The 26,019-nt window shown below is 47.2% G+C and overlaps 8 protein-coding genes across 14 annotated transcripts; 4 read left to right on the top strand and 4 right to left on the bottom strand.

Annotated features, from left to right (window-relative positions):
• The first annotated feature begins 1,548 nt into the window (after positions 1 to 1,548).
• Positions 1,549 to 3,628, top strand: H257_12013 (hypothetical protein). Its single transcript, XM_009839113.1, has one exon. The coding sequence runs from the start codon at positions 1,553 to 1,555 to the stop codon at positions 3,566 to 3,568; it is 2,016 nt and encodes a 671-aa protein (XP_009837415.1). The 5' UTR covers positions 1,549 to 1,552; the 3' UTR covers positions 3,569 to 3,628.
• Positions 3,629 to 5,146: 1,518 nt separating this feature from the next.
• H257_12012 lies at positions 5,147 to 8,804 on the bottom strand (the record flags this gene model as incomplete). Of its 2 annotated transcripts, XM_009839112.1 has the most annotated exons (9): positions 5,147 to 5,451; positions 5,512 to 5,646; positions 6,212 to 6,442; positions 7,186 to 7,338; positions 7,420 to 7,538; positions 8,067 to 8,164; positions 8,220 to 8,294; positions 8,344 to 8,734; positions 8,790 to 8,804. In XM_009839112.1, the coding sequence occupies 9 exons, from the start codon at positions 8,802 to 8,804 to the stop codon at positions 5,205 to 5,207; spliced, it is 1,464 nt and encodes a 487-aa protein (XP_009837414.1). In that variant the 3' UTR covers positions 5,147 to 5,204. The 2 variants fall into 2 exon arrangements, with proteins under 2 accessions (XP_009837414.1, XP_009837413.1); XM_009839111.1 differs by having other exon boundaries at positions 5,147 to 5,646.
• Positions 8,805 to 8,907: 103 nt separating this feature from the next.
• On the top strand, positions 8,908 to 9,263 carry H257_12011 (hypothetical protein; the record flags this gene model as incomplete). Its single annotated transcript, XM_009839110.1, has 1 exon — positions 8,908 to 9,263. One exon carries the CDS (start codon positions 8,908 to 8,910, stop codon positions 9,208 to 9,210), a length of 303 nt encoding a protein of 100 aa, XP_009837412.1. The 3' UTR covers positions 9,211 to 9,263.
• Positions 9,245 to 10,566, bottom strand: H257_12010. Of its 2 annotated transcripts, XM_009839109.1 has the most exons (3): positions 10,204 to 10,566; positions 9,531 to 10,148; positions 9,245 to 9,483 (listed from the first exon to the last, which is right to left on the bottom strand). In XM_009839109.1, exons 1-3 carry the CDS (start codon positions 10,540 to 10,542, stop codon positions 9,268 to 9,270), a joined length of 1,173 nt encoding a protein of 390 aa, XP_009837411.1. In that variant the 5' UTR covers positions 10,543 to 10,566; the 3' UTR covers positions 9,245 to 9,267. The 2 variants fall into 2 exon arrangements, with proteins under 2 accessions (XP_009837411.1, XP_009837410.1); XM_009839108.1 differs by having other exon boundaries at positions 9,245 to 10,148.
• A 2,130-nt stretch (positions 10,567 to 12,696) lies between these two features.
• On the bottom strand, positions 12,697 to 14,875 carry H257_12009 (hypothetical protein). Its single transcript, XM_009839107.1, has 3 exons — positions 13,907 to 14,875; positions 13,461 to 13,609; positions 12,697 to 13,385 (listed from the first exon to the last, which is right to left on the bottom strand). Exons 1-3 carry the CDS (start codon positions 14,819 to 14,821, stop codon positions 12,917 to 12,919), a joined length of 1,533 nt encoding a protein of 510 aa, XP_009837409.1. The 5' UTR covers positions 14,822 to 14,875; the 3' UTR covers positions 12,697 to 12,916.
• Positions 14,876 to 16,034: 1,159 nt separating this feature from the next.
• On the top strand, positions 16,035 to 18,419 carry H257_12008 (choline dehydrogenase). Its single transcript, XM_009839106.1, has 5 exons — positions 16,035 to 16,862; positions 16,903 to 17,099; positions 17,347 to 17,448; positions 17,505 to 17,844; positions 18,007 to 18,419. The coding sequence occupies exons 1-5, from the start codon at positions 16,062 to 16,064 to the stop codon at positions 18,289 to 18,291; spliced, it is 1,725 nt and encodes a 574-aa protein (XP_009837408.1). The 5' UTR covers positions 16,035 to 16,061; the 3' UTR covers positions 18,292 to 18,419.
• Positions 18,420 to 19,835: 1,416 nt separating this feature from the next.
• H257_12007 lies at positions 19,836 to 23,638 on the bottom strand. Of its 2 annotated transcripts, XM_009839105.1 has the most exons (10): positions 23,538 to 23,638; positions 23,363 to 23,475; positions 23,224 to 23,299; positions 22,577 to 23,182; positions 22,110 to 22,428; positions 21,301 to 21,447; positions 21,149 to 21,217; positions 20,831 to 21,095; positions 20,574 to 20,768; positions 19,836 to 20,179 (listed from the first exon to the last, which is right to left on the bottom strand). In XM_009839105.1, exons 1-10 carry the CDS (start codon positions 23,614 to 23,616, stop codon positions 19,964 to 19,966), a joined length of 2,085 nt encoding a protein of 694 aa, XP_009837407.1. In that variant the 5' UTR covers positions 23,617 to 23,638; the 3' UTR covers positions 19,836 to 19,963. The 2 variants fall into 2 exon arrangements, with proteins under 2 accessions (XP_009837407.1, XP_009837406.1); XM_009839104.1 differs by lacking the exon at positions 21,149 to 21,217.
• A 211-nt stretch (positions 23,639 to 23,849) lies between these two features.
• Positions 23,850 to 26,012, top strand: H257_12006 (hypothetical protein). 4 transcript variants are annotated; one of them, XM_009839101.1, is made up of 8 exons: positions 23,850 to 23,900; positions 23,968 to 24,034; positions 24,089 to 24,249; positions 24,318 to 24,465; positions 24,603 to 24,729; positions 24,794 to 24,964; positions 25,568 to 25,674; positions 25,745 to 26,012. In XM_009839101.1, the coding sequence occupies exons 1-8, from the start codon at positions 23,863 to 23,865 to the stop codon at positions 25,919 to 25,921; spliced, it is 996 nt and encodes a 331-aa protein (XP_009837403.1). In that variant the 5' UTR covers positions 23,850 to 23,862; the 3' UTR covers positions 25,922 to 26,012. The 4 variants fall into 4 exon arrangements, with proteins under 4 accessions (XP_009837403.1, XP_009837404.1, XP_009837405.1 ...); XM_009839102.1 differs by having other exon boundaries at positions 24,089 to 24,465; XM_009839103.1 differs by having other exon boundaries at positions 23,968 to 24,249.
• Positions 26,013 to 26,019: the final 7 nt, after the last annotated feature.

The following is a 26,019-nucleotide window of genomic DNA, read 5'->3' as shown; positions in this document are numbered from 1 at the left end:
GACCATCCCGATGGCCCCAAAGTTCTGGGCGGCGTCGAATTGGCCGTCAAAGAACGGGTCATCCTCAGCGCATTGGCAGCGCTGAGGGAGATATGGGTTTTCCACTATTCCTTACAAGTAATCATTTCCCTTAAATGGATACAATAACCCTGTGACCTCGAAACCCCCTGACCCCAAGTGATGCTGTGTTAGCCAAGTAAGTTACAACTATACGTACCGGTATACTATCAGTGGTGAGTCAGCTATCGCAAACTAATACTACTGAAATGCACTTTATGTTGGTTTACACTTCATTATAATAGGAACAAGTGCATTAATTACGTAAGGAAAAGTGGAACTATTATTGATTACTAGTACTGGCTAATACCCTGGTCCGAATTTTTCGGTACGAAACTGAGCTCCCGAATTAACGAGTTCTGAATTGACCACAGTAAAACTGACGATTGCATTCAAACACTTGTGACTGGTAATCCGAGTATTCTGATATTTGGGTGGTGTTTGTTCTGCATCGATTTTAGCACACTTGTACTACGGTAGTACTACGTAGTAAGTACTTACAGTAGTTTACTGCTGCACCACGAAGGTTTCCGAAACGACGATTCTGTTGGTTATGCTGTACTAGGACCAACCAGCACACGCAAGATGGCAATTGTTCCAACCACAAGTTGTACTAGTAGATGCTTTACACTTTGGCATAACGTTACTGTTAGATTACCGTGATTAATACCACAGATTCCCGTTTTATTGCACGCCTCACACAGCCTCTAAAAAATCCAGTTGTGCCAGGCAACACTTCCGCATGTTAAGCTACAATGCTGACCATATACTGTGCTTCACGTACTGTACACAGTCCGGTACAATATTCTGCTTTAGCGGCAGTGATGACATTTCATTTTCAAATTAACGTCGTGTGGCTATCTATATCCGACCTTCGTATCGAAAAACTCCGTCCATAACCCTCAATTATTATTTATAGTACCTCATTGCCATACAAGTCATTCCGAGGAAATTCATAAGTGACGTCATGTTCGCCAACGGCTAATCCGTGGTGTTGCACCCGCTGCTTCGATCCAACTCAGATGGAATCAAATTCATATGTTTCTTGACATTCTGGTCTGAATTTCAATGACACTGTTTCGACCAGCTTCACCTAACCTTACGAGGGGTATGAACGAGCTACCCTAATTTGCGCCAGCAATGCAAAGCCACAACAACATCAGGTTATTTCTCCGCCATTTCGCAACAAGACAGAACTCGCACCGCGTCGGCATTTTTTGTACTCATTTGGGTTTGTTTGGTCATGTAAAGCCACAGTTCTTATAGATGTACAAGCCAGTCAGTACTAGTCCAGTTGTGTACTTCGCCCCTCCTGTTCTATGAACGGTGTCCTGTTCACGATCTGATTGGTTGCCTCCAACAACAATCCACTGTAGTTGTGTTGTTACCAACATGGGCGCGTGAGGCGGGCGCCCACACCCCTATTATTCAGCCCTACTGTGATATCAAAGGACCTTCGATCCCTTTGGTTTATCATTTTCCTTTTCGCTCTACGATGGTCAAAGTCCTCGTCTCCCTCAGCGCAATGGCGGCTGCCGCCACGGCCGGCTCCGTCACGGAACTCCCCGCGTCTGTGACCAAGCTCATCGACTACTCCGCCAACCCCTGCGACGACTTTTACCAATACGCATGTGGCGCGTGGTACAAGGATGCTGTGATCCCCCCGGACAGAACCAATATCGACACGTCGTTCACCAAGATCTCCATCCAAAACGAAGCTGTATTGAAGAAGATTTTGTCTGAAAACAAGCCCAAGCTGGCCGAGTTCTACAGCTCATGCTTGGACACGGCGACGCTGTCATCTCTCGGCCTGGCTCCATTGGCCGACTCGTTCAAAGCCATTCGGTCGGCCAACACCACGTTGGATCTCCTCGTCGTGGCTGGTCAGTTGGCCCAGAACGGCATCCCTGCCTTCGTGGACATTAACGCCAGTGGCGACGACAACGACGCGACCAAGAACGCCCTCTTTGGTTTCCAAACCCCCCTGTCGCTATCTCGCTCGTACTACACCACCCCTTCCAAGTGGACGGCCGTCGAAGCCGACTACAAGGTGTACATTGCGTCGGTGTTGCAGCTAGCCGGCTACACTGCTGACCAAGCGGCGGCGGCTGTGCCGGTGATCATCCGCTTCGAGCAAACGCTGGCGGGTGTCACCCTGAGCAAGCTAGAGGAGATGGAGGCCGCCGTGTCTCCGTACACTGCGTTCACGTACTATCAACTGGACCAGAAGTACCCGCTGCTCATCGGTTCGTGGCTCAAGGCCAACGGCTTCAACGTCCGCGACCAGTGCGGTGGGTCGAACGACTGGGTCGGGTTTTACGACTTGACCTACTTTGACAAGACCGAAGTGTTGTTGAAGAACACGACGCTGGACGACCTCCGCACCATCGTCGAGTACAAGCTCATCCACGCCTCGTCCACCCACTTGACCCCAGAGTTTCGCACTGTTAACTGGAAGTTGTTTGGCAAGAAGCTGGCTGGGCAGACGGCGGAGCCTTCGCGCGAAAAGTTCTGCGCCGCCCAGACGGACGCCACCGTTGGTGAAATCTTGGGCAAGTACTACTTGGACGCGGTGTGGTCGGCTAACACAGCCAAGACGGCCGACGAACTGGTCAAGGCCTTGGAGTCGTCCTTCTCCACTGGCATTGCCACCGCAGACTGGTTGGACAACTCGACCCGCGCCAACGCACAAACCAAGCTGTCCAAGTTTGTGCACTTGTTGGGTGGCCCGGAGAAGCCGCAGCTGTACCCCACTCTGACGTTGGACTCGAAGGCGTATTTGAACAACCGGTGGAAGGTATCTCAAGTGAACATCGACACCAACTTGAAGCTGAACGGCCAGCCCGTGGACAAGCGCCAGTTTGGCATGTCCCCTCAAACGGTGAACGCTTACTATAGCCCGAGTGTCAACCAGATTGTGTTCCCTGCCGGTATTTTGCAAAACCCGTTCTTTGACGGCCAATTCGACGCCGCCCAAAACTTTGGGGCCATCGGGATGGTCATCGGACACGAAATCACCCACGGGTTTGATAACAGCGGCCGCCAGTACGACGGCGACGGCAACTTGAATCCGTGGTGGTCGGACGTGACCAGCGCCGCGTTTAAGACGAAGGCCCAGTGCATCATCGACCAATACTCCAAGTTTGTCGTCAAGAGCGAAGTCACTGGCGCTGTGCTCGGCAACGTCAACGGCAAACTCACGTTGGGCGAAACCATTGCCGACAACGGGGGCCTCAAGACCAGTTTCCGCGCATACCACGAGTACTTGAAGAAATTCCCGTCCCAGTACACGGACGAAGCTGGCGACAAGTTGTTCTACCTGTCGTTTGCCCAAGGTTGGTGCTCCAAGAACACGGACGCCCGCCTCACGACGCTCTTGTCCGACCCGCACCCGCCCGGCCGGTTCCGCGTGACAGGGGCGTTGCAGAACAACGCCGACTTTGCCCGAGTGTTTAAGTGCCCCGCCGACTCGTACTTCAACCCGTCCAACAAGTGCTTGTTGTGGGAATAGACTTTTGGTTGTGTCTACTGTGTTGTTAAAACTGGGTAACGTTGATGTCACATTGCACTCTGTTCAAGTTCAGGTTAGATCATGGCAACGGAACCCTTCAAAATACGTGGACGAGAGATAGTGTGGCGCCAAGACCAGGGATGGATTTGAGCTTATTTTGGCTTTTCACTCCTTTCGCCTATTAGCCCTCACGCAACCCCCCTTCCCAATTTCCTTTGCATCGAGGGAATGGTTGCTAAGCAACTCGATTCTTGCCATGCGGTGGCTGCTGCTGGATGGACCTGGGTTTTGGTCTGTTAGGTGCACCCTTAGTATGTTGGTATTAGTTTGCGGGACGTTATAATAAGAATGCACTGAATTACAGTACTTGATGTTTGCAGTAGGAAACGTTGTCTCGTTTGTAAACGTTTCAAAGTACGAGGATTTACTGGCAGTAAAAAACGACACAAAACCTACCTATATCATGGCCCCAGCGACATCCTGTACTAACTAGTATTAGTTACTACTACATAGTACTAGTACGTATATTACACCTCTGAACTACAGCGTAGGTACACACATTCACGAGTCAACGCCATTCAAGTCTTGCTAAGGGAATAAGCTTAATTGTGGTCATTTGAGATAGGGACGGGGTGTCGGGGTTTCCTGGTTACAGGGTTACGGGTTAAAAAGTGTGGATTTTGCAATAATTAACTAACTGGAAGACAAGTTGTATGAATGTTTGTACCTACTTTAGTTCAGAGGTGTGAAATAACTACCGGTACTACTTCCTGTACACGACCGAGCAAAAATAACCATGGCAACGTCCAACAAATACCCGTACGAGTTCATACTGTACCTGAACGATTTCGGTCACTGTCATCGGTTCAACAACCCAACAAGTGCATGAAATACTTTACGATCGAGATCATATGTGTACATTTGGGGTACTACTAAGGACATCCAATATCCAAGCTCGTTCACTTACGTCGCAGCCCCACTGCAGTACTGTATTAGCCACTGCCCGAGGGAAGCCGACAAGGTTGCCGACCTTTTATCGGAACTGCCATTCTCAATCGACTTTGAAGTGGGACTCACTTTGCCTCGATCTCGACCTCCAAGCCAGGCTGAGCTCGTATATTTTACATTGGTTTTGTCGGAATGAACTGCTTGATTGCATTTTCCATGCGCTTTGTCTGTGTATATAAGTATACACTTGCACTCCAACACACACAAACGTGGTGTACTATGTATGGAATGATACATGTAACATTATTCCAGATTTGTCTTGGAGCATCCTGTTCAAGATTGGTCCTCTATGTACATGTTCCGAAAGGGTATATAACGTTACTCTTAATACTAGCTATTCGATTCGAAGTTGGAGTGGGTAGTCCAATCGGATAGCGGCAGCCCAAACCGCAGATAATCGACTAGCCAATGAAATATCTTCAATCCTAACTCCCAACCAATGGTAGTCAAGGCTTTTGCCCATTTGTCCCAGTTGCACTATTTATATTCAATTTGCGTATGGTATATATACATTGTATGGTATTCACTTGGGCTTTGAGTCGATTTCTCAAATAAACTGCCCAGTCCAAATTTGGGTGAAAACAACTATAGTATTTATTTTAGCCACTCAATTCTTGTCCGCTACTTCTTATATGTCACCGTGGACGTCCAAGAGCAACTGTTTCCGAAACGCGTTCATGTTGGTGCGGAATGTTTGAAACTGGGCCAAGTACCGGCGCTGGCCATTTTGCGCCTTCTCGGCACGCTGGGCCGGCGTGAGCGACATAATGTAATCAACGGCGGCACAGATATTCTCTGGATGAACCATGTACTCCATGCCTTCCCTAAAGAACCCTTCGCGGAAAATGCGGTAGCCTTGCGCCATCACTTGTTTTCTATGAAAAAATATACACCAACATCACTTTGCATCATGCACGTATATATAACGCTCATACGGCGCGTCCGCAGTCCAGAGGTTGCCGTCGATCAGCACGCCCGAGTCGGCATCGATGAGTTCGTTCATGGGAGCAGCGTTTGTCGTGGCCACGAGCGCGCCAGATGCGCGCGCTTGGTTGATATAGTGGCCGAATCTACCCCCATTCTTAGTATATATATATATATATATATTCACAACCAACTTTGATATATATATATATAGTTATGATAATGAAATATATAAAATAATTCCAAATATAATGATTATATTTATGTTTACATACTACACGTTGTCAACAACAACGGTCCAGATACAAAGAAAATGCGATCCAAACAAAGGATAGATATGTGCTATTACGGTATTACTGGAGCGACGCGGAGAATGTAACAACGACACACTATTCAATATACTCGAGAAAATACGGAGGAATATTGAGCCAATCAGACATTGGCTTTCAAATAAAAAGATAAAAACAGAACGTAGCCAATCAGAAAAAAGAGTCCTTTCAGAGCGGACCAATGGGAGCACTTCGTGATCAGTGCACGGATTTTCGATTGTTGGACAAACATTTAAAAAAGCACAAGAATCATACGTCACAACGTTTTCATACATCTTCGATACGATGTTATCACTCGCATCATATATGTCATGTAAAATTCCATAGGTATAATATATATTTAAATATTTATATATACATATATATATATTTATATATGTACCCCTCCATGCCACTGGGACACAAGATCACGGGCACTTGGGCCATGAGTCGGCCAAACTCGACCACGTCCACGTCTTGACCCCAGTGGTATCGTAAGTTGCCAGCGGGTTTATCTTTGAAAAATCGGTCGAAGGCTTCGCGACTGCGTTCGTCCATCGAATACACGTCCAAACGGGGGAAATCTGGCCGGCGGGACCAGCATTCGATCAACTGGTATGTCATTTTCTCCGTGCTACACACAGTATACACTAGAACAAAATGCATCCTTGGAAACCACTAGAATTCTATATATATATATATAACATTGCCCGCCATTAGTACACAGAAGAACACAGTGCATCCTTTGAAACCAATGTAATTTTGATATTTATAAAGATAGATACATAGTATTGTGATGGATACGGGACAAATTGCCAGACCCGGTCGAATCGACGCTATGTGCTCATCCAATTTTGAGTGGATCGGCTCTTCCAGAAAATTGAGCCAATCAAAAGTTCCACCACGATTCTATATTGAATGATAGTTACACCACACGAATGATATGGGAGTTATATTTAGCGAAGTCATACTATTGTCATACATTTTGAATTTGGAGTGGACGACTGAATGAGCAGCCCCGTCAAACCCTATAACCCTGTGAAAACGAATTCTCTAGCCACCCCCACAACCTCGTCGTACGTAGACGGCCTAACATTCGATCAAATTGGTCAAAAAGTCAAAGACAAACAAATACAAGCTTTGAATAGTCCAAACTTCAAAAATTGATCGATTTTTATTTTAATACAAAAAACAATCATTCAAAAATATCCAAACTCGATCGAAAAAAATACAATCTTTGAATATTCCAAAAAAAACTTCAAAAATCGATCGATTAATATTTTAATACAAACACAATAATTCAAAACTACCCAACCTCGATATATTTGGCGAATCTGTATAAATGTCCACATTTTGGGATAACACGCCAATCAATACCTGTGGCCGTTGGCGTGGAAGAAGCGCAAGTTGGAGAAATCTCGAGGCTCGATATGGACATTTGGGGCATGGCGGGCGGCTTGGGTCGGGTCAGACGATACATGCTGTGTGTAAAACACTTTGGTCTGCCGTGGGTTGCCTTCTCGGGCATACCTACCAGTCATATTAACGCTATTCTGTTCCTGAAATACTCTAGAAATAGCAAATATTCAATGAATTTTCCCCCTTTCGTACCACGCAGTGATGCGCTGGAACCCGTCGAATGTTTTAGCAAGAACATAGTCGACGCGACGGTAATGGGATGCTTCGAGCTCGTACATTTCGACATTTGGCATGAGCACAATTTTCTTGTGCTAAAAAAATAATAGTCGTTTTAGGCCGAGTCTCGACAGAAAAAAACACTTGATGCCAAATAATATTAAATAATAATCTTTGACAGAGCATTCCTTTTTCAAATGAGAGGTGATAAAATATTTAGGTGAGACCTCTGCATGCCATGATGGATCGATTGAAAATTTGTACAAATACTTCCAAAAAAAATTGTTTTCAGACATTTTTGTGGCAGCCAGAGTGGCCCTTTGGGTATCAACGACGACATTTATCTATAGACATGCATATATATATATATATATATATATGAATAAATAATGTTTTCAAAGAATATTTTTCGAACGAAACATCCGTAGTAGTTTTAGGGAGTAAACGACGAGATTTATGTGCCGATATGCAAAATATATAGATATATAATAATAAAAATCAAATATTTGTTTTCCAAGGAAACATCATAGACCAAGATTTTTTTTGTATTTATGTATGGACATGCAATATATATATATATATATATATATATAATGAAACATCCTAGACCAAGTTGTTTGTACCGGTGGAAATGTCGAGAGGTCTGGAATTCCGTCAAAGTAATGGTTCATAAACAGCAGTGCTGTGTGGGGACACAGGTCAAAATACGACAGCGATTGGCCTACGAGTAATTCCGTTGCAATAGACGATCTATTTGTGACGTAGCGTGTACGTACCTTTGTGCTGGAGCTCCATATCAAACACCCAACGAGGTAGCGCTCTCGCTTTAAGGAATTTCACATACACCATCCCTGGCAGGACAAGGTCACGATGGAATGCGTTGTATATGTGTGTACATACCATCTTCGCAATACCCGTGATTGCGCAGTCCAGGTGGAAGGTAGATGTCCACATCTGGGCATTGAGACAGGAACTGGATGAGGACTGCGTGGTCGGTGGACGGATGGAGCAGCAAGGACGCGTCAACGGCCGTGCTGTTGTACCCGTACGAGATCACGGCTTCCTTCTCGTGGAAGCACACTTCATTCAAGTTATTCAAGTGCAAAATGTCCGCCAACACGTCGTAGGTCGTCGCGGTGTCGGCTCGCCGTTCACGTCCTTTGAAGCCAGCGCTCCCACCTCGGCGACGCAAACTCCACAGTTGGACCATGACAATCAGGCCCACACACCCCACAATGTACACGCGCAGCTTCTTCCATAGGCTGCCTGTATAGAACCGCACTGGCTTGTCCTATTGAGGTCGTTTGGTCGTCATCCTTCATCGGGTTACCATCGATCGTGCTTACCTTGTATTGCGCCATCCTGGTGGCAGTGTGCCATGCAATATCCGGGAAACATAGTTTTATCCGGACTATGACACTGGTATCCGGATATGGCTGACCTTATCCGTTCATCATATTCAACATGAGCGAACAGCAGAAGGCGCCGACGTCGACGGCGACCAACGCGTGCCTGGAAAAGAAGGCTATGTATGACCAGTGCTTTGACGTGTGGTACCGCGACGTATTCCTGCAGAACAAGAGCCAAGGCAAGCTCGGGTGCCAGGACCTCTACAAGGACTACTCGGCGTGCGTTACCGAGGAGCTCCAGCAAGACGCATCGCTCGTCCAGTCCATTCGAGCCGAGATGAATCCTTCGCACACTGGCCGCTGGATTGGCAAGGACTTGCCGGAAGTAGGCAAGGCAGATCCATCCAAGAGGAAATAGCATCATCCCTAATCATCCAACCCCACAAATCGAATGCAATAATGTTTCTCGTAGTTATTACACCAATGTTTCACGTAGAAACGCTACAGCAAACTCGTGCAGTTCTACGGGTCGGGGACCGTAGTGGTCGCCTCGAAAGCCCAGCCGCGTGCATGGCCCGCCATACTTGTGTATGAACTGGTTGGCCACGCCGGTCTTGACATACAGGTCCAAACTTCCGTTGCAAAACAGCGCTGGCGCGGTGCAGTCGGCGCTGCTGGCCAGGGGGTTCACCTGAAGCAGTCGTTATATCCAGTGCGCATGCTCATCCACGCACGCACCTGAGCCACGACAAACCCACCGCGACTTTCAATGGACTTTGTGACCATCCGCATGCCAAGCCGCAAAAGTGCCGCGGGCGCGGGAAGGCCGTTGGATTTCACTGTTTCGACAATGCTCTCAGTCATGTCTTGGAACGTTGTGTACGGAGAGTCCAGCACTGCGGCTAGTATTACTAGCGGCTGTGGCTCGTGGCTCGTCGTGGCCACGTGTGTCGACGTCGAGCAGCTCGGCAGTGTAGTAGTAGTAGTTGGACTAGTACGAGTAGTGACTAGTTCTGCTCCTGTAGGGATGGTGGCAGCAGGTGGCAGGGCCACTGGTCTTGTGGACAGGTTGAGCTGTTGCATGTATAGTAAGGCAGCAGCTGCGCCAAGGCTATGGCCCCAGAGGAAGAACCGATGGAGGTCATAGTTCGCCTTAAGGAACTCCAGCACGTAGCCAACGTCGACGGCTTCTCGGACTCCGCCTGTGATGTATGTGCCAGTGGAATGTCCACTGCCGCCGAAATCGAACGAAGCTAACGAGAAGCCCGCGGCGAGGACGTGGTCTCGAATGGCTAGCGCGTCCACTCGAGTGCCCATGTTGGAGTGAAGGAATAGTACACATGGACGACGCGATGGCTACACGTAAACTAACATCAAGGACTACAAGCATGAGATTACGCGCATGGCTTACATGGGAGAACCCGCGAGAAGACGCAACAGACCAGAAGGATCCGTGCAAGCTGTGGGTCGGTGTGACCACAACAAAGTCCTCACGAGTGGCGTGGTGCCGAGGTGAGACGGGCGTTAATGTCGTCTGTGGCATTGAGTCGACTACGAACGAAAACGTCGACGGCCCGAGACTGCCAAGTGTGTACTGCTTTCGCGGTGGCTGGATGAGTTGGTCCACTACCTTGGTGTACCCTTTCTCGAGAGCTTTCCATAATGACAAATCTCCACTGCCCGCCCGCGCTTCGTACTCCTTCTCCATCTCGCCAGGCGTAAACACTTCGAACGACCCTTCCGCGCCCATGTCACGACGATGAACCAAAGTGCACACTTACACTATTTAAAATGACTAACACCATAATTGATACAATTGGTGTTACGAATTGAAATAGTGTAGCAGTGTAGATTACAACTACTGTTGTCACCTTCAACTTTTAATTGGCTGCATTTCTTTGAAATCTACATGATCCTTGCTTATGATTGGTGGATTCGAAAGGTAGGGATCTCTACTTTGATTGGCTAGTTGAAACACCCTCCATAATCCTCGAAATATATGGGCTTTGAGCGCCTACCAGTAGACCCACCCTCCAGACGATCAATTTGACAGCATTGTCATACACTAATCTTCCATCTCCCTTCCCTGCACTTTTTGATACCCTTTACAAGCCTACGGGGTGTGATTAAAGGTCTATGAAGTCATGCGGACGTTGGGACTTCGCCTGGTCCATGAGTATTGCGTCATGATCTGGTAGCTCCTACGGAACTACAACAAGTTGCACCTCTCAGTCATAACATATAATCATGTAGATCTACAGTACAGGTCTTTCAGTGGAATCAAATAATTTCTCGCTTTACATAGAGCACTCCATACTCGTCGCCATTGCGTCGTCCGACTCATGTGCAAAATGTGGGGTAAGTACTGTACTGTTAGAAGTATTTATTAATTTATACAAGTATTATTTTGAGCGTACATACATAGGTCAAGTCAAAACCACCGTGCTGAATCAGAGTGGTAACATGTTATGGTTGGGCGTGTGCCTAGTCCTGTTCCTAGTAGTCTCTAATTGGACAGGAATACCCAATGACCACTAGTTAAATATTTTCTTCCAATGAAAAATAAATGTTGATATTGATTTAGTCCAATGTGCATGCCGGAGTTGTTTTCGAGGTACCGTTGTAGCAATACCGTTTTGATCAGATTTCACTGACATTTTCTTACAGTGTTGGTGTGTCGATTTACTGGAATGCGGTGGAGATGCTCTAAGCATACCTCACAGTCGAAATTAACGCGGGTTTCCACTCAGGCTGGTTGGCCAATTTACTGGGCGCGGTGGAGATGCTCTTAGGTACTGAAATGAGTACAGAAAACCAAAAGTATAAATATACGCAATACTGTATACTTCGAGTACTACGTAGTATATTAATAGTACTATTAATAGCTAGTACTATGTATTAATAGTACTATTAATAGCTAGTACTATGTATTACTAGTGCTATTAAAAGCTAGTACTATGTATTAATAGTACTATTTTAATAGCACTCCAGAGTAAGTACATACACTACGTATTTTAATACTACCTCTGTTAATGTTCGCTACAATCAGATATTTTGACAAATGAACGTGATACCGGTCGAATTATCTAAAACGAAATATGTATGTGAAGAGGAGGTTTCAGAGTATACCAATCAAGATGCTTCGAGCCAAAATTGAACCAATCAAAGAGAGAAATAGTAATACAGATCCCATACTTTATCCTATATGATATTCGGTGCAAGCGTATCCGGATGACCGATTCCCGGATAATACTTCGTTTATCCGAACAAATATCTAAGAATGTCAGTCCACGCGCCAAGAATTCGGACCGGACTGCTGTGTTGCAGCAACTTCTCACACTGGGCAATGACCAATCAACCCTCCCGCATGGTGCATTTGCTGCCGAGGCTGCCAACTTCGGCGTGGCAAGAAGCATCGTCATAAAGCACCGTGCGCCTTATTTGGAAACGTGCCGCCGTCAATCTCACCGACAAGCTCGACCCATGTTCCGACGTGTCGCCACGCATCATGGTTCATTGAATTTCATACGCAGCTGAAGGATCTTGATGTGCAAGACGTTTTCGACGATGATGCCATTGACATTTTGCAAATCCTGGGGCGCAATAATATTTAAAATAATATCACTTGATTTGTATTTAATAAATTTAATCGACGCAATGGATACACAGTGATACACTTGTAGCAATCGTTGTGGAACTTCAAGATTCGCCATTGTAGCGAACATTTCAGGACAGAGGTAGTGTATGTACTTACATACTCTGGAGTGCTACTGTAAGTTACTAGTATTAATATGTACTTCGAGGTACTACGTAGTAGTAAGTACGACAGAATGACACCACAGTCTGGTACTGTACAGACCTTGAACCACCATGGCCAAGGGCTTCCAATTCAAGTCGATTGTTATCGCGTAGATTGGACCAAGTGGGTAAGCTACGCTACGCTAATGGCTATGAAAACAAAGAATTCAAAGTAACTAGATATAGATGTGCCGAAACCACTCCAACGCCACTAACGTCACACCAGACCTTGTATCGGTTTCAAGGTAGAACCCGTCGAATCCTTAACACATTTATAGTGTAATCAACGCAAGTGACGACGACAAACACATCATATACAGTATCGATCACGCTTGTTGGGTCGTGGTGGTGGCAGTCGCCGGTCGATGGCGCAGCTCGGTCCCATCCACGGGCACTCTGGGCACTTGTGACGTGTCCTTGTTCTTGTCCAAATCGAGCACTTCTTGAATCACAGGGGACATGGGGAACGCTGACCTGGCATGGTGAGGGGTGCCGCGGAACCCGAGCAGCACAAGGAACACGAAGAACGCGCCGAGGCCGGCGACCAGCGGGTACTTAACGACCCACGCCACGGCTTCGTCGATGCGATCAAACACGTTGGGCTCCTTCTTCTTGGACTCGGGGGGCGTCGGTTTCTTGGGCTCGGGTTCCATCTGCACCGCTTTTTTCTCTGCTTCGTGTTTGAGCTGCCATGTGAGGCGGGCGAATTTCTTGGCGTCGTTCAAGTTGTGGCCGAGCCAAAAGTTGTCGAGCCGGATGTTTTCAGACATGGACCACACTTCCAACGCCACCGCCCTGAAACAACACAAGACACGGTAACAGTGGCTTTGTCGTAATTAAAAATGTATTTTTATACACGAGATTGCTTACCCGATAGGGTCCATCCGGGCCGGGTGAGGGTCGTCAAAGTAGTCTGGGTTGGGAATCTTTCGGGGCTCCCACTCCCCCACATAATCGGGGTTTTCAATCATAGGGGGTGACCACTTGCCGCGGTATTCTGGGTTGGACATCATTGGTTGCTATGGAAGAAACGACTATTGTAAGCTCATAGAACTCTCCCAAACATGCGACTCAAGGCTCAACATTCACTGGATAATCTGGAGAAATTAGCTGGAGAAATTAGCATTCGTCATATTGGTTGCTACAATCCTAGAGAACGCACTAGACTGAGTACTCAAAGTTCACCTATTCCCTCACTCGAATCACAAATGAAGCAACCAACCATATAAGACACGAAAAAGTCTACAAATCTGCCCCAATTGCAAAGTATATTGCATCGACAAGATGACAGGATGTTGGACAGCGAGTTGTCGTACCCGCCATGGACCACGGGCGGCTTCGTCCCAGTCGGGGGGCTGGTGCAGGCTCAAATTCGGAATCGTGCGCGGCGCGTCCTCGTCCCACTCCGCCGGTTTGACAGCGGCGGGGTCCGGAATGAACTCAGTCTCTTCCCACGTCGTGGGCTTGAGGTCTGTGGGGTCGTCGATTTCCTTGGGCAAGAGCACGGCCGGCTTGAACAGCGTGTATAGGCTGCCGTTCTTGATCAAGTTCAAATCTGCGTACATTTCAAACGTGTTGTCGTCGTGGATGGCCAGCGTGTACACGTGACTGAGCTTGTCGTTTTTGACCTCGGGCGAGATCTGGAGCGCCTTTTCTTCGTACATATTTGTGACGGGGTTTCGGTGGTTGAAGATAAACTGCACTTTATTGTTCTTGTCACACTTGTCTGGGCCAAACATGATGGTGAACGGCGTCTTGTCGTTCAAGTCGGTCACGTTCAACGTTGGCGAGTCGCGAAGGAGCTTCAAGTATGTGCCGGCGCACTTGACCACTTCAGGGTACTTGACTTCGTACTGTACCACCAGACTCTTCTTGCCTTTGGACCCGTCCAAGTAGAACGGCTCGGGCAGCTTGGCGGCAAATCCGTAGTGCTGCGCCTTGTTGTCGAGCACCAGCGCTTTGTCTGCGGCGAACTTGCCTAGCAACTTGCTGCCTCTTTTCACGCTGATCTTTTGCTCGCGGTATTTCTTCCCAGCGCTCTTCACCCACGTCGTGCCTTCAAACAGCTTGGTCGTGGTCGTGTTTTGGAATGTTTCGGCCCAGAACGCGCGCTCCGTCGACGGTACCGAGAAGTCAGCCGGCTGTTGCTCTGGAACGTCGACAGCAAAGGCGGGGTCCTGAGACGCTGCGGTCGCGGCCACGCCGGCGAGAAGCAGCGATAAGCTTACCATGTTGGCGAGAAAAATCTGGAATGGGCAACCGTCGCGGGGTGGTCGTGGCGAAAGGTCGCACCTTTTCAAGATCGTTGGCGAAAACCTGTGACAATGCATATCCCGTTCAAAAGTGTGGAAGGCAAAGTTGGATACGAGTTATGTATTGTGCTTTTCACATATTTTGCCCGTTGTTTTAGCTCCTAAAACCATCCAAAGTTTAATCTAAACTGAAGTTGCACTCGACGTAAAAGTAAGCTTCCCCATCGTTCTGTCATTGGCTGATCTAAAACTTGCGTTGTTTTACTAAAACTACTTCGTTTTATTAACTCCCGTGGCCAAGCAGTCATGCAGAGTAATGACCTACTGGGGTAAGCTCGCAGTGCACCAGCTCACACGAGCTTTGCAGCCAGCTTGTTAGCAACTCGTTGGCACGACAAGTCGAGCAAGAAGCACTCAACATCAACCTTTATCGAGCATAGTCAAGAATCACACTCGCGTGTATTAGTTAATCCACTCTGTAAACCCCCGCGTTTGCCGAAATGAAATGGGCAAACGCTTCAGGTTAGCAACATATGCTGCAGGAACAGCTCTTGCTCATCCAATCATAGGTACTTCCGATTAGCTAAAACTAAGTTGAATTAATCTAAAACTTCGTCACCCACTGGTTAAAAGCGGGTATTTATACCCAGATTAGCCAAAATATGTGAAAAGCACAATACTTTACTTGTTAGTTCCTCATACCCGGATAATCTATATTCTGCCGGATAAGGCTTACTGTACTCAAACCTGTATAAATTGCTACTATCCAAAATCGCATTAATTAACAAAAAGATGGGTTTTTAGGTATATTGACATACATTTTCGGTTGAAGTCGAGTACTGTAGTACTTCGAGGTACTCTGGAGTATATCTCAAAGGGCATTCTTACGGTCTTTAAAGTTAGCTTACAGTACCAGTATTAATAGAACAGGTCAAAACCGTGGAGTTTTTGGAGTACAGTTCTGTACAAAATTTCATATTCATTCGAAAAGGAGTATGTATTGGCTGAGATATGGGAAATAAGAGACTGTAAAACCAAACAATGTCACAGATGCAACATGTCGCATATCGAGTTGTGCAGGTTCCTGGGATTACAAAATGTAACTGTAAAACACAACTTACAAAAAACTGGTATCCAAAAGTATCCTGAATGGCAAGATCTTTATCCGGACAACTGACATACCAAGGTTGTTGTCATTCTTGGACCTGCAGTACGAACAATGCACCGTCGGCTCCATCGCGCAGCATCCAAGAGGGCAGACTACATCATCGTGGGCGGGGGATCCGCAGGATGCGTCTTGGCAAACCGCCTATCCAAGTCCAACAGCGTTCTGCTCGTAGAAGCCGGGCCAAGCGACCGAGGGAAATGGGATTCCTGGAAGATGAAGATGCCTGCCGCACTCACGTTCAACCTTGCCGATGACAAATACAACTGGGCGTACAAAACCGTGCCCCAAGTCCATTTGGATAACCGGCGATTGGACTGGCCTCGAGGAAGGGTCCTCGGCGGCTCCTCGTCGTTGAACGCGATGGTGTACATCCGAGGCCACGCGCAGGACTACGACGACTGGGAGGCGGCAGGCGCCAAGGGATGGAGCTACGCCGACGTGCTTCCATACTTCAAACGAGCGCAATCGCATGCCTTGGGCGGCGACACGTACCGCGGCGGCGACGGTCCTCTCCACGTGTCCCGTGGGTCTCAACGCGACCAAGTGCTGTTCCAAGCGTTCATCGACGCCGGCGTGCAAGCCGGGTACCCGTTCACAGACGACATGAATGGGTTTCAGCAGGAAGGCTTTGGGTTCATGGACAGCACGATCCACAACGGCGTTCGGTGGAGCTCGTCCGCAGCGTACCTCCACCCCGTGCTCCACGAGCGGAAAGATCGGCTCAGCGTTGTGACCGATCACTTGGTGCATCGGGTGGTGGTCGACGACGCTGGCACCGCGCAAGGCATCGACGTACAGCCCAACCGACACAGTAAATCCCACGACGTCGAGTTTTACCAGGCCGACAAAGAGGTTTGTCCCATCCATGGCCTTTGTGACCACGTAGTTGTAGGTCATTGTGTGCGGGGGAGCTATCAATTCCCCCCAGCTGCTGCTGCTTTCTGGCATTGGTCCCGCCGACGCGCTCAAGGCGGTCGATGTGCCAGTCGTGCAGGACCTGCCCGCCGTGGGCCAGAATTTGGAAGATCATCTGGACTTGTACGTTCAATTTGGAGTAACGAAACCCATCACGTTGCACAATGCGACCTGGTACGGCTATATATATATATATATATATGCGTAGTAGTAGATATATTTATATATATGCGTAATAGTAGATATGTTTATATATATATATATATATATGCGTAGCAGTAGATTTATTTATATATATACGTTGTAGTAGTATATGATTCAAGGGGAAATTTTCCTCCTGGGGTTACTATACAAAGGATGGTTCAAGGGGAAAATATATTTTCCCGTGGGATTTTGGATTGTGAACGCAAGTTTGTGGTAGGATATATCCCCACAAGATGGCCGCGATTGGGCTCGAGTGGATGGTACGGCAAACGGGGATGGGCGCGTCGGCGCATTTGGAATCGGGGGGATTTATCCGAAGGCAAGCTCGTCGAGGGTTGGGAATTTTCCTCACTGCGTGTTTTTGCTGCCTTGTAGTCGCCCGGGGCTGCGGCACCCCGACCTGCAATTCCACTTCCTCCCTGGGGCCCTCACAGGCCAACTCACCCCCGGCAGTCAACATGCAATGCAAACCCATATTAGCCCCCTGCGCGCCACGAGCCGCGGGTCCCTCGCTTTAACGACATGCAACCCCCGCGATCCCCCTCGATTAGACCCAAACTACCTTAGTACAACGCAAGACGTGGACGATATTCGACAAGGCGTGCTATTGGCCCAGGAATTATTTCAGCAAAAGGCGATGGATCCATTCCGAGGCCATCCCATCTCCCCCGCCACGTTGTTTGCCGCCCACGAAGCTTCGGCCATCGACGCTTGGGTGAGAATTGGGGTTTTATTTCGATCTTTTTGTCGTGTGTTTTCCATGTTGCAAGAAGTGGTCGTGTTGTTTTGTTTTTTTTTTTCATTTTCCACTTTTTTTTCTCTTTTTTTCGTTTTTTTTTCGATATATTTTTGCTGACCATGGGGTTGTTATTGTTAGGTGCGCCAACACACGGAAAGCGCGTACCATCCGAGCTGCACGAACCGCATGGGCCACGACACGAGGTCGAGTGTCGTGAACTCCAAGTGCCAAGTGCACGGCGTGGACCGCCTGCGCGTCGTGGATGCATCCATCATGCCCAACATCATCAGCGGCAACCTGAACGCGCCGGTGATTATGATGGCCGAAAAGGCCGCCGATATCATCCTGGACAACGCGCCGCTTCCATCGGCCAAACATGTGCCAGTGTATGTGGCGCCAAAATGGGAATCGAGCCAACGGTGATATGATGATCATCTGTATCGGAACATAGAAGTATGAGCATTGGACATGTGTTAACTATGACTAGTATCTCTGGTACTGTCTTGTAGTACGGAAAGTAACGTTTGCAAATAGTGAATGTCAAAACTGGACCAACGTGCCGAATGTGTCGACTCCGTTCAACAGCTAATTAGTGTGTATGTGAGATATATTTAATAGTGTGATGGACATACTCGTTTTTTCACATACAAATTTCAGCACAAAAAATATGTAATCGATGGATTTGGCAATTATCAGCCCAAAAGTCAACCAAATGTTGGGTAGTAGTTTTCCGTTTGTTTTGTACAGTAAACAAACTGTCCAGATATTTGTTGCAAGTAATAAGTACTAACTACTTCGTAGTAGTATTAATAGTAGTAGTAGTAGTAGCAGCTGTTAATAGTAGGTTTACTATTTATAGTTTGCAACATTATATATTGTATGGAGTATTGTCGATTTGATACAAATTTGGGGAGGGGGTGCAATCGAATCGCGCCGACGAAACCGATCCACAATCGATCTGATTGGTTGTTGAATTTCATTGAGAAGGTTTTGATTGGCTAATAATTTGAGCTCATCTGAAATAGCCAATCAAATCGATTTAAATTCCATCGAGAAACCACGCCACAACACAATGAAATTTCACTCGAAAGCACAATAGTTAGTGATCTGTTACTGTTAGCCAAAATGTGTACTCCCTCCGTGTCAAGTGCGCGACCTAGAGAAGGGTTGACATGACTTCTCATTATATTCTCAAGACATTTTTGACAATCGAAATCGCCCTCTTGGGCTCAAAAGTAGTCGCTCTGATTGGACCATTCGAAAGCCAGTGCCAAAACCATTCGACAGCCAGTGCCAAAACCATTATGCTCCAACTTCGAGCGGGAAATTCAACGAAATGAAGTCGCTGTGATGATTTCAATACATCAATAAAATACTTTATATAAAACAAACATTCAGGTATGACCGTCAAAAAGCGCAACCTAACGAACAGCGAGCGCAAGGCCATACTCCGTGAAGTGCTGCTACACAGCAACGGCAGCTACTTGGTCAGGCTTCTCAATGGCCTCAGTCAAACACTCGCAGCCAAGTACAACTGCCACCCGGCCACGGTACGACGCGTGATTGGTCCTGAAACATGCATTTTGATTGTTATGATTGGACAATTGTATCGTTACACCTTTATAAATGCATGATCGTTATAGGTTATTGGAGTGTTTTGTATTTTTATACGAGGAGTATACTTTATTTTCCTGAGTCGCGCACTTATAGTGACACGGAGGGAGTACTACCTACTACTGTACTCTAGTTTGGGGTTGATCGGTCGAATACTGCAATCCATCGATCGAGTGTCGCCCATGATATGTACGTACTAATAGTATACTACCTCGAAGTAGTATACTACTATTGTCAAAGTTTGATTGGCTACTTGATTCATGTTGTGGGTTTTGATTGGTCGATCGCTTGTCAGCCGATTTGGGACAATCCTACTTACTGTATTCATTCTACACAACTGTAAACCAAAGAAATTGTTGGTTATTTCGTGTGCATAATAGTATTAATCTCGTTGTCCGACGGCAACCCTGGCCGCCCATACTATCTATATATATACACTAAGTAGTCGATTGGTGGTCTCTGCAGCGTCGATTCGGCCTCGTTACATGAACGAAAACGCAGACTTTTCAGGTTGGGGGGCTGGTGGTTGAGGGGAGTTCCGTGGGGAGTTGGCCAGTGTAAACAAATCCTTGCCAAACTCCCCCAAGTGCCGCGATGCATCCGGCGGTAGGGGGGCCGTGGGGGACAGCAGCAGCAGGGGCACATCCGTCGTCGCAGTAACACTTTGCACTGGGGAAAACGTCAAGTCGAGCAAATTCTACACCATAATAGTATTAATGTTATGATTATTCTAACTGGAGCGGCATGGAGACTCATTTAGGTAAATCGACACAAATGTACACACACAAGTTGTAGTATTTAGCCAATCCGATTTCAGGAAATTATCACCACCATCATCGAATTAGTGTATGATTGACTTGAATTAGTGTGATTACTTAGAATTGTTGTGTGATTATTCTAAACTGGAGCGACACTCATTTAGGTAGATCGACACAAATGTACACACACAAGTAGTATTTAGCCAATCCGATTTCAGGAAATTATCACCACCACCATCGAATTAGTGTATGATTGACTTGAATTAGTGTGATGACCAATCTCCACTACATATATGCACAACCATCAAATCCTCCTGTCATCCCATTTCGTACCTCTGGTGGGGGGGCATGCGTCTGATTCTGATTCTGCGGTTGGAATGGCGGTGACTGCAAATTCAGGTCATGCATCGCCAGCAAGTCCACCTGAGTCTGATTCTTCTGGACCGGTGGCGTCGACATCTCGGCGCCGACGAGTTGGAGCACGCGCTTGGCTTTGGTCGCCACGGCCGCCTTTGGATCTTGCCCCACCTACACACACCCTTCATCGTACGCCTACTACTACTACTAGTATTACTACTAGTAGTACTTACATGCTGGAGCAAGTCGACGTTTTCGTGCAGCCAGTCGGCATAGTGCGCACACCCGGGGGCTTCGAGCAGCGCTTCCCACACGCAGAGGCCCTTGAGTCGGACTTGCCAGCTGTCGTCTTCAAGCTTATCGAGCAGCAAATCGCCCAAGATGGTCATGTCCAACGACTTGGCTAACTCCAAAAAGCGCGCCAGGTTTTCTGCAGGCGGCGCTCTGGCGAGACCTCCAGGGGGACATAGGTCGTCGATAAGACTGCGCTCGTACTCCCTACACAAACATCGACGGTTTTATATGAGTCACCGTCTAGTGTGGGCAGCTACCAGTCAAAAGAAGAGTCTAGGTACACCACCCCCGGGAGTATAAGACTACTACTGGTCCTGCTGTTGTGGCTGGTCGTGGTTGGTTGGTTGTTGTCAGTCAAGAATATAGCTGAAGCGATAGAATATATATATATATGATAATAAGAACGTACCCGCTCTTGTCGGAGCTGCCAGTCGTGGGCTGTGGCTGGTACGTCTGACCCCGCGAATCGAGTGTGGCGTTGCGGTTTACGTAATCATCATGCTCGGCCAATGATGACGCCATCGACCGATCCATGTTGCGTCGGTCCCACATGTCCCTATCATATCCATCAATATATATATATATATATATATATATATTGTCTCTTGAAATCACTGTATATATTGTGAGTTCGATTCGAAAATGAAATCGGTAGACAATTGATCGACCAATCAAAATCCACAACATGAATCAACTGACCAATCAAATTCGCTCGTTGTTTACACACACAATTCAGTACATACAGACGATCGATCAATGGATTGGATAAATATCAGCATACAAACCCAAAGTTTGGCTGCAAGCCCAATATATATATATTTATACTTTTGTATAAAGCTCCACATTGCACTAATGGAATCAAAATCAAAACATATTGAAACCAATCCACAGACACACATATATATATTGCTTTCAGCACATATATATAATATATATGTATTGCCTTCAACACATATAATATAAATATTTTGATTTCAACACATATAATTTATATATATATTGCTTTCAACACACATATATATATCGGTCAGGATATACAACAAAAACACACATATATATATATATAATATATATATTGCTTTCAACACATATATAATATATATATTGCTTTCAGCACATATATATAATATATATGTATTGCTTTGAACACATATAATATAAATATTTTGCTTTCAACACATATATGTATATCGGTCAGGATAGACAACAAAAACGTACTTGAGCATGAATCCTTTGCGTTTGACGTCGTCCAGAGTCTGCTCGATGGAACTTTTCGGTCGATCTGACACGGGCTGAGACAGTCCACTGATGCCGCCGCCGCGATGTCCGGCCGAAGGACCTCCAAACGACGAGGAGGACGGAGGTGCGGGCGGTGGAACGAACGAGCCAAAGCCCCCGCTGCTGCTGCTTGTCTGATGCTGCATGTTGCCGACCACGGGTGGCATGGGCCTGGCCGCGCCAAAGAGCGAAGTCTTTGGACCAATCAGAACCGTCGGCCGGTTGTCGCGCGCACTGTTCCACCGACTGGGAATCATTTCTAAGGAAATATCCTCATCAACATTCAAGATGGGGATTCTTTCAAAGGAAATATCCTCGTCCAAACACACAAGATGGGGATTATTTCCCATACTAGTAGTATATACCACACACAAGATGCTAGTCGGATGAAATAGGTACATATTTACCTTGTGCGGTGGGCTCCTTTTTCTCGTAGCCGCTGCTGCTCCAGACGCCACCAGGAGCATTCTTACTAGGACCACTAGTAGCACCTGTAGTACTACTACTAGTAGTACTTCCCCGCCAGGACGATTCGTGGGAAGAATTCCCATATTGCGGCGGACCTGGTTGGGCTGGCTGTTGGTTGTGTCTATATTGAGATGGCGGGTTGTGTCCATATTGAGAAGGAGGCTGAGGGTTGTGTCCATAAGATGGAGCGTTGGGCGGGGTATCGCGATAGGGCGCCGGTGGAGATCGCGGGGCGGACGTAGCGGGGGAACTTCCCCACGGACCATTGGAGGCTCCTGGGTTCCTAAACTGCCCGTTTTGGGAAGGATGGGGGGCCGACGGTGGGACATTTCCCCGTTGCGACGAGTGGGCGGCAGGGTTATTTCCCCACGAGTTCGTGTTGGCAGGTGGGCTGGTCGTAAACGGCTGGGGCATGAACGTCCCTGGACCTCCGTCCTTGTTGAAGCTAGCCGGGACGCCGAGGTAGTTTAGCATTTCCAGCGCCGCCATGCGAACCCGTCGGTTCTTTTCGTCTCCGTAGGCTGGATCGGCCGTGCCTTGGAAATCTACACTCGTCATGAACAACAGACTATTGGAGGTATCGTACTGGAAAGGGCGCGGATCGTGGGCTCGTCCTGTCGTATGTGGTGGTTGAACGCCGCGTCGCCACACTTCAAGCAATGCTATACAACCCCCACCCATATGTTCACACAAGATGGCGATGGAACGAGAAGACGACGACGTACGTTGATGACTTGCATCGCTTTCAACTTGACGTTCATGTTGCTTTTGCCCATACGGTTGAGCAAGAAGTCGGCGATCTTGTCGGCGGGGGTGCCGTCGTTCGCCCCCAATTGACCTACACATCCCCAACAGACATGAGGACGTCGATGGCTCCAACATGCTTCCATGTCTACGCACGAGAGATCTGGTCCAGAAGGTATCCCGGCACGGGGCCCTCATGGATGCTGGTGGCCTCGGACAAGAGCTCGCGAGACATCGTAGCGGCAATTGGCCCCCAAATCTGAAGTTTCAGGGAAGCGTTATTTCCAAACGTACATATGATGTACGGTATCGTACAGTACATTCACAATGTACGACCCCTATAAATAACAAGGTAATCCGAACGTACATTACACGTACATTCAAATGTACCTACAGATCCACCTGTCCACCGTAGAATCTTTTCTGTAGGGTATTTCATAGATAGGGTTCAATATCCCTAGACCAAAATCGTATTTTGACCATGGATCCGACAGCATCAGTCCGCGACTCGACCGCGCGGTACGAGATGATGCTTGTCCATCGCTATGGAATCGTAGCCGCAGGAGACATCATGGCTACGGTGTAGAGTCGTCTCCCAAGCCGAGCACGTGACAATCCACAAGGATAGCGTGTTGGCCCTGGCCGACAAGTTGGTACAACGACGACGAACATATGCATAGGTCCGTTCGCACACGTTTGACCTGTAGGAACGCGTGTATCTTGGCCAAAAGGACTCGATCCACGACCAGATCGCATGGGATTTCGGCGACGTCCATTACTTTGCCGACGCCAAGGACGGAGGGCCATTGACGTGTCAATACGTGTTTGTGCTAGACGCGCTCAACTTTTGCTTTTGGCCGACTCCCGAGTACGTCAGTCATGGCGGTCACGCGTACTCCCTTCTCAAACGCTCATTCTTACCTCCATGGAACGCAGCATGGAGTACGAGCATTTGGCCCGAGGGTTGAAGCACGCGCTTCTCCAGGACCCCACGGCGTTCCATGCAGCCCAACTCGCCACCGTCACAAAAGACACCGTCGCGTCCTGGTTCGCCCCGTTTACACCCCCTCAGCTCGACGAGCGGGTACGACCATTTTCGATATTTGCCTGATTTTCACCCTTTTTTCGCGTATTTCGAGGGTTTTTCACAATATTTTTGCATCGATTTTCACCCTTTTTTCGCGTATTTCGAGGGGTTTTCACCATATTTTTCACTCCCAGGTGCGAAAAGTCCGCGAATTGGGCGCCGGCTTAGCCAGGTACTTTGACGGGTGGGCGTTGAATGTCATCCGCGCGAGTAACTTCTCGGCCGTCGAGTGCTTACGGCTCGTGCTAGCGCATTTCCCCGGTAATCCCTGTATGTCTTCAAAGTGGTCTGATTTGAATGTCGGGTGCTGTGTTGTTCAACTTAGGCTTCCAAGACCACACAGTGTACAACGGTGACCAAGTGTTTCTATACAAACGAGTGCAGATCTTAGTCGGCGATGTCTGGGCTGCGTATGGCCGCAGCATCGTCGACGTAGCCGACCCCAGTACCCATGTCATCGGTGGCTTTTACGATATTGACCGCCTTACTATGTTTGGTATGTACGGAAATGACCTCACAGTCTAAATATATCATGCTGTTGTGTATATATTGTGTTTCGACCACTGGATGACCTGTGAAATATGATATAAAATTGAGTGTAAGAGGTTTGTTTCGAACAGTATATTGTGTTTCGACCGGTGGATGACCTGTGAAATATGATATAAAATTGAGTGTAAGAGGTTTGATTCGAACAGTATATTGTGTTTCGAGTCATAGGAACCCGGTGGATGACCTGTGAAATATAATCTAAAATTGAGTGTAAGAGGTTTGTTTGAAACTGCATGAGTTGGAGCCAATCAGCATGCAGAAAATGCAAGTGTTTTAGCCAATCATACTGCTTGGCTAGATTTGTGAATGATTTCCACAACCATATATACTTACTTGGCAACTTTGGGTAGTACATCGTAGTGTACTACTGGATGATGTTGGAAATAATATCTTTGGATAGTTGTTGCGACACGATGTATATATTTTTTAAATATAATCCCAGCAACACTGGATATGACCCTATATATAAATATGACCAGGATTGGGTAGTAATATTTTTGCCTATATATATATATATATATATATATATATTCATTCGATTATATTGTAGCGGACTACCGAGTGCCCCAAGTGTTGCGTCCGGAAGGGGTGTTGCAGTATTCGCTGGCGTTGGATGCGCTGATTCAGGCCAAGACGCCGATTCCATCGGGCAATCTGGTATAAATATATATATATATATATAAATCTGCCATGTTTTATGTAATATTTTTTATATCATGAACGGTAGATGGAAGTAGAAATCCGAGCATGTACAATCCAAGCTGTGGAGCAACTGCACGCGGTGCTCACAGCCAAAGGCCATCGGATTAAAGTGATCGAGCTGGACTGGCTGCTGTGGCAGATTGGCGAGAATGCCAAGGACCACCTCCCCAACCACCACCGCACGTGGAGTGTGTTTTACTAAAAAAAATACACTAAAAGAAGTAGAAAAAGGTCGTGAATTATATCTATGATGATTAAACCATTCACTACAATAATAATATGGTTGTTGCCGTTCAAGGG

This window comes from Aphanomyces astaci, assembly GCF_000520075.1.
Source record: "Aphanomyces astaci strain APO3 unplaced genomic scaffold supercont1.37, whole genome shotgun sequence".
Taxonomy (NCBI): domain Eukaryota; phylum Oomycota; class Saprolegniomycetes; order Saprolegniales; family Verrucalvaceae; genus Aphanomyces; species Aphanomyces astaci.
Note: the sequence above shows the minus strand (reverse complement) of the source record. Positions and strands in the feature narration are given on the sequence as shown.

What these genes read in the sequence shown, in the direction of transcription:
- H257_12010 (XM_009839109.1), bottom strand. Translation starts at nt 10,542, where the DNA reads ATGGGCGCGGAAGGGTCGTTCGAAGTGTTTACGCCTGGCGAGATGGAG. An exon ending in CTTCTCGCGGGTTCTCCCAT is followed by an intron (nt 10,149 to 10,203) that starts GTAAGCCATGCG and finishes GTTTACGTGTAG; the next exon opens with CCATCGCGTCGTCCATGTGT. An exon ending in GTGGGTTTGTCGTGGCTCAG is followed by an intron (nt 9,484 to 9,530) that starts GTGCGTGCGTGG and finishes CGACTGCTTCAG; the next exon opens with GTGAACCCCCTGGCCAGCAG.
- H257_12006 (XM_009839101.1), top strand. Translation starts at nt 23,863, where the DNA reads ATGGATCCGACAGCATCAGTCCGCGACTCGACCGCGCG. An exon ending in CCCCTCAGCTCGACGAGCGG is followed by an intron (nt 24,466 to 24,602) that starts GTACGACCATTT and finishes TTTCACTCCCAG; the next exon opens with GTGCGAAAAGTCCGCGAATT. An exon ending in CGTGCTAGCGCATTTCCCCG is followed by an intron (nt 24,730 to 24,793) that starts GTAATCCCTGTA and finishes TGTTCAACTTAG; the next exon opens with GCTTCCAAGACCACACAGTG.
- H257_12009 (XM_009839107.1), bottom strand. Translation starts at nt 14,821, where the DNA reads ATGGTAAGCTTATCGCTGCTTCTCGCCGGCGTGGCCGCGACCGCAGCG. An exon ending in CCGCCCGTGGTCCATGGCGG is followed by an intron (nt 13,610 to 13,906) that starts GTACGACAACTC and finishes TTTCTTCCATAG; the next exon opens with CAACCAATGATGTCCAACCC. An exon ending in GCCCGGATGGACCCTATCGG is followed by an intron (nt 13,386 to 13,460) that starts GTAAGCAATCTC and finishes GTGTTGTTTCAG; the next exon opens with GGCGGTGGCGTTGGAAGTGT.
- H257_12008 (XM_009839106.1), top strand. Translation starts at nt 16,062, where the DNA reads ATGCACCGTCGGCTCCATCGCGCAGCATCCAAGAGGGCAGACTACATC. An exon ending in ACGTTGCACAATGCGACCTG is followed by an intron (nt 17,100 to 17,346) that starts GTACGGCTATAT and finishes AGTTTGTGGTAG; the next exon opens with GATATATCCCCACAAGATGG. An exon ending in CTTCGGCCATCGACGCTTGG is followed by an intron (nt 17,845 to 18,006) that starts GTGAGAATTGGG and finishes TGTTATTGTTAG; the next exon opens with GTGCGCCAACACACGGAAAG.
- H257_12007 (XM_009839105.1), bottom strand. Translation starts at nt 23,616, where the DNA reads ATGTCTCGCGAGCTCTTGTCCGAGGCCACCAGCATCCATGAGGGCCCC. An exon ending in AAAGGAGCCCACCGCACAAG is followed by an intron (nt 22,429 to 22,576) that starts GTAAATATGTAC and finishes ATATTTCCTTAG; the next exon opens with AAATGATTCCCAGTCGGTGG. An exon ending in CGCAAAGGATTCATGCTCAA is followed by an intron (nt 21,448 to 22,109) that starts GTACGTTTTTGT and finishes TGGATATGATAG; the next exon opens with GGACATGTGGGACCGACGCA.
- H257_12013 (XM_009839113.1), top strand. Translation starts at nt 1,553, where the DNA reads ATGGTCAAAGTCCTCGTCTCCCTCAGCGCAATGGCGGCTGCCGCCACG.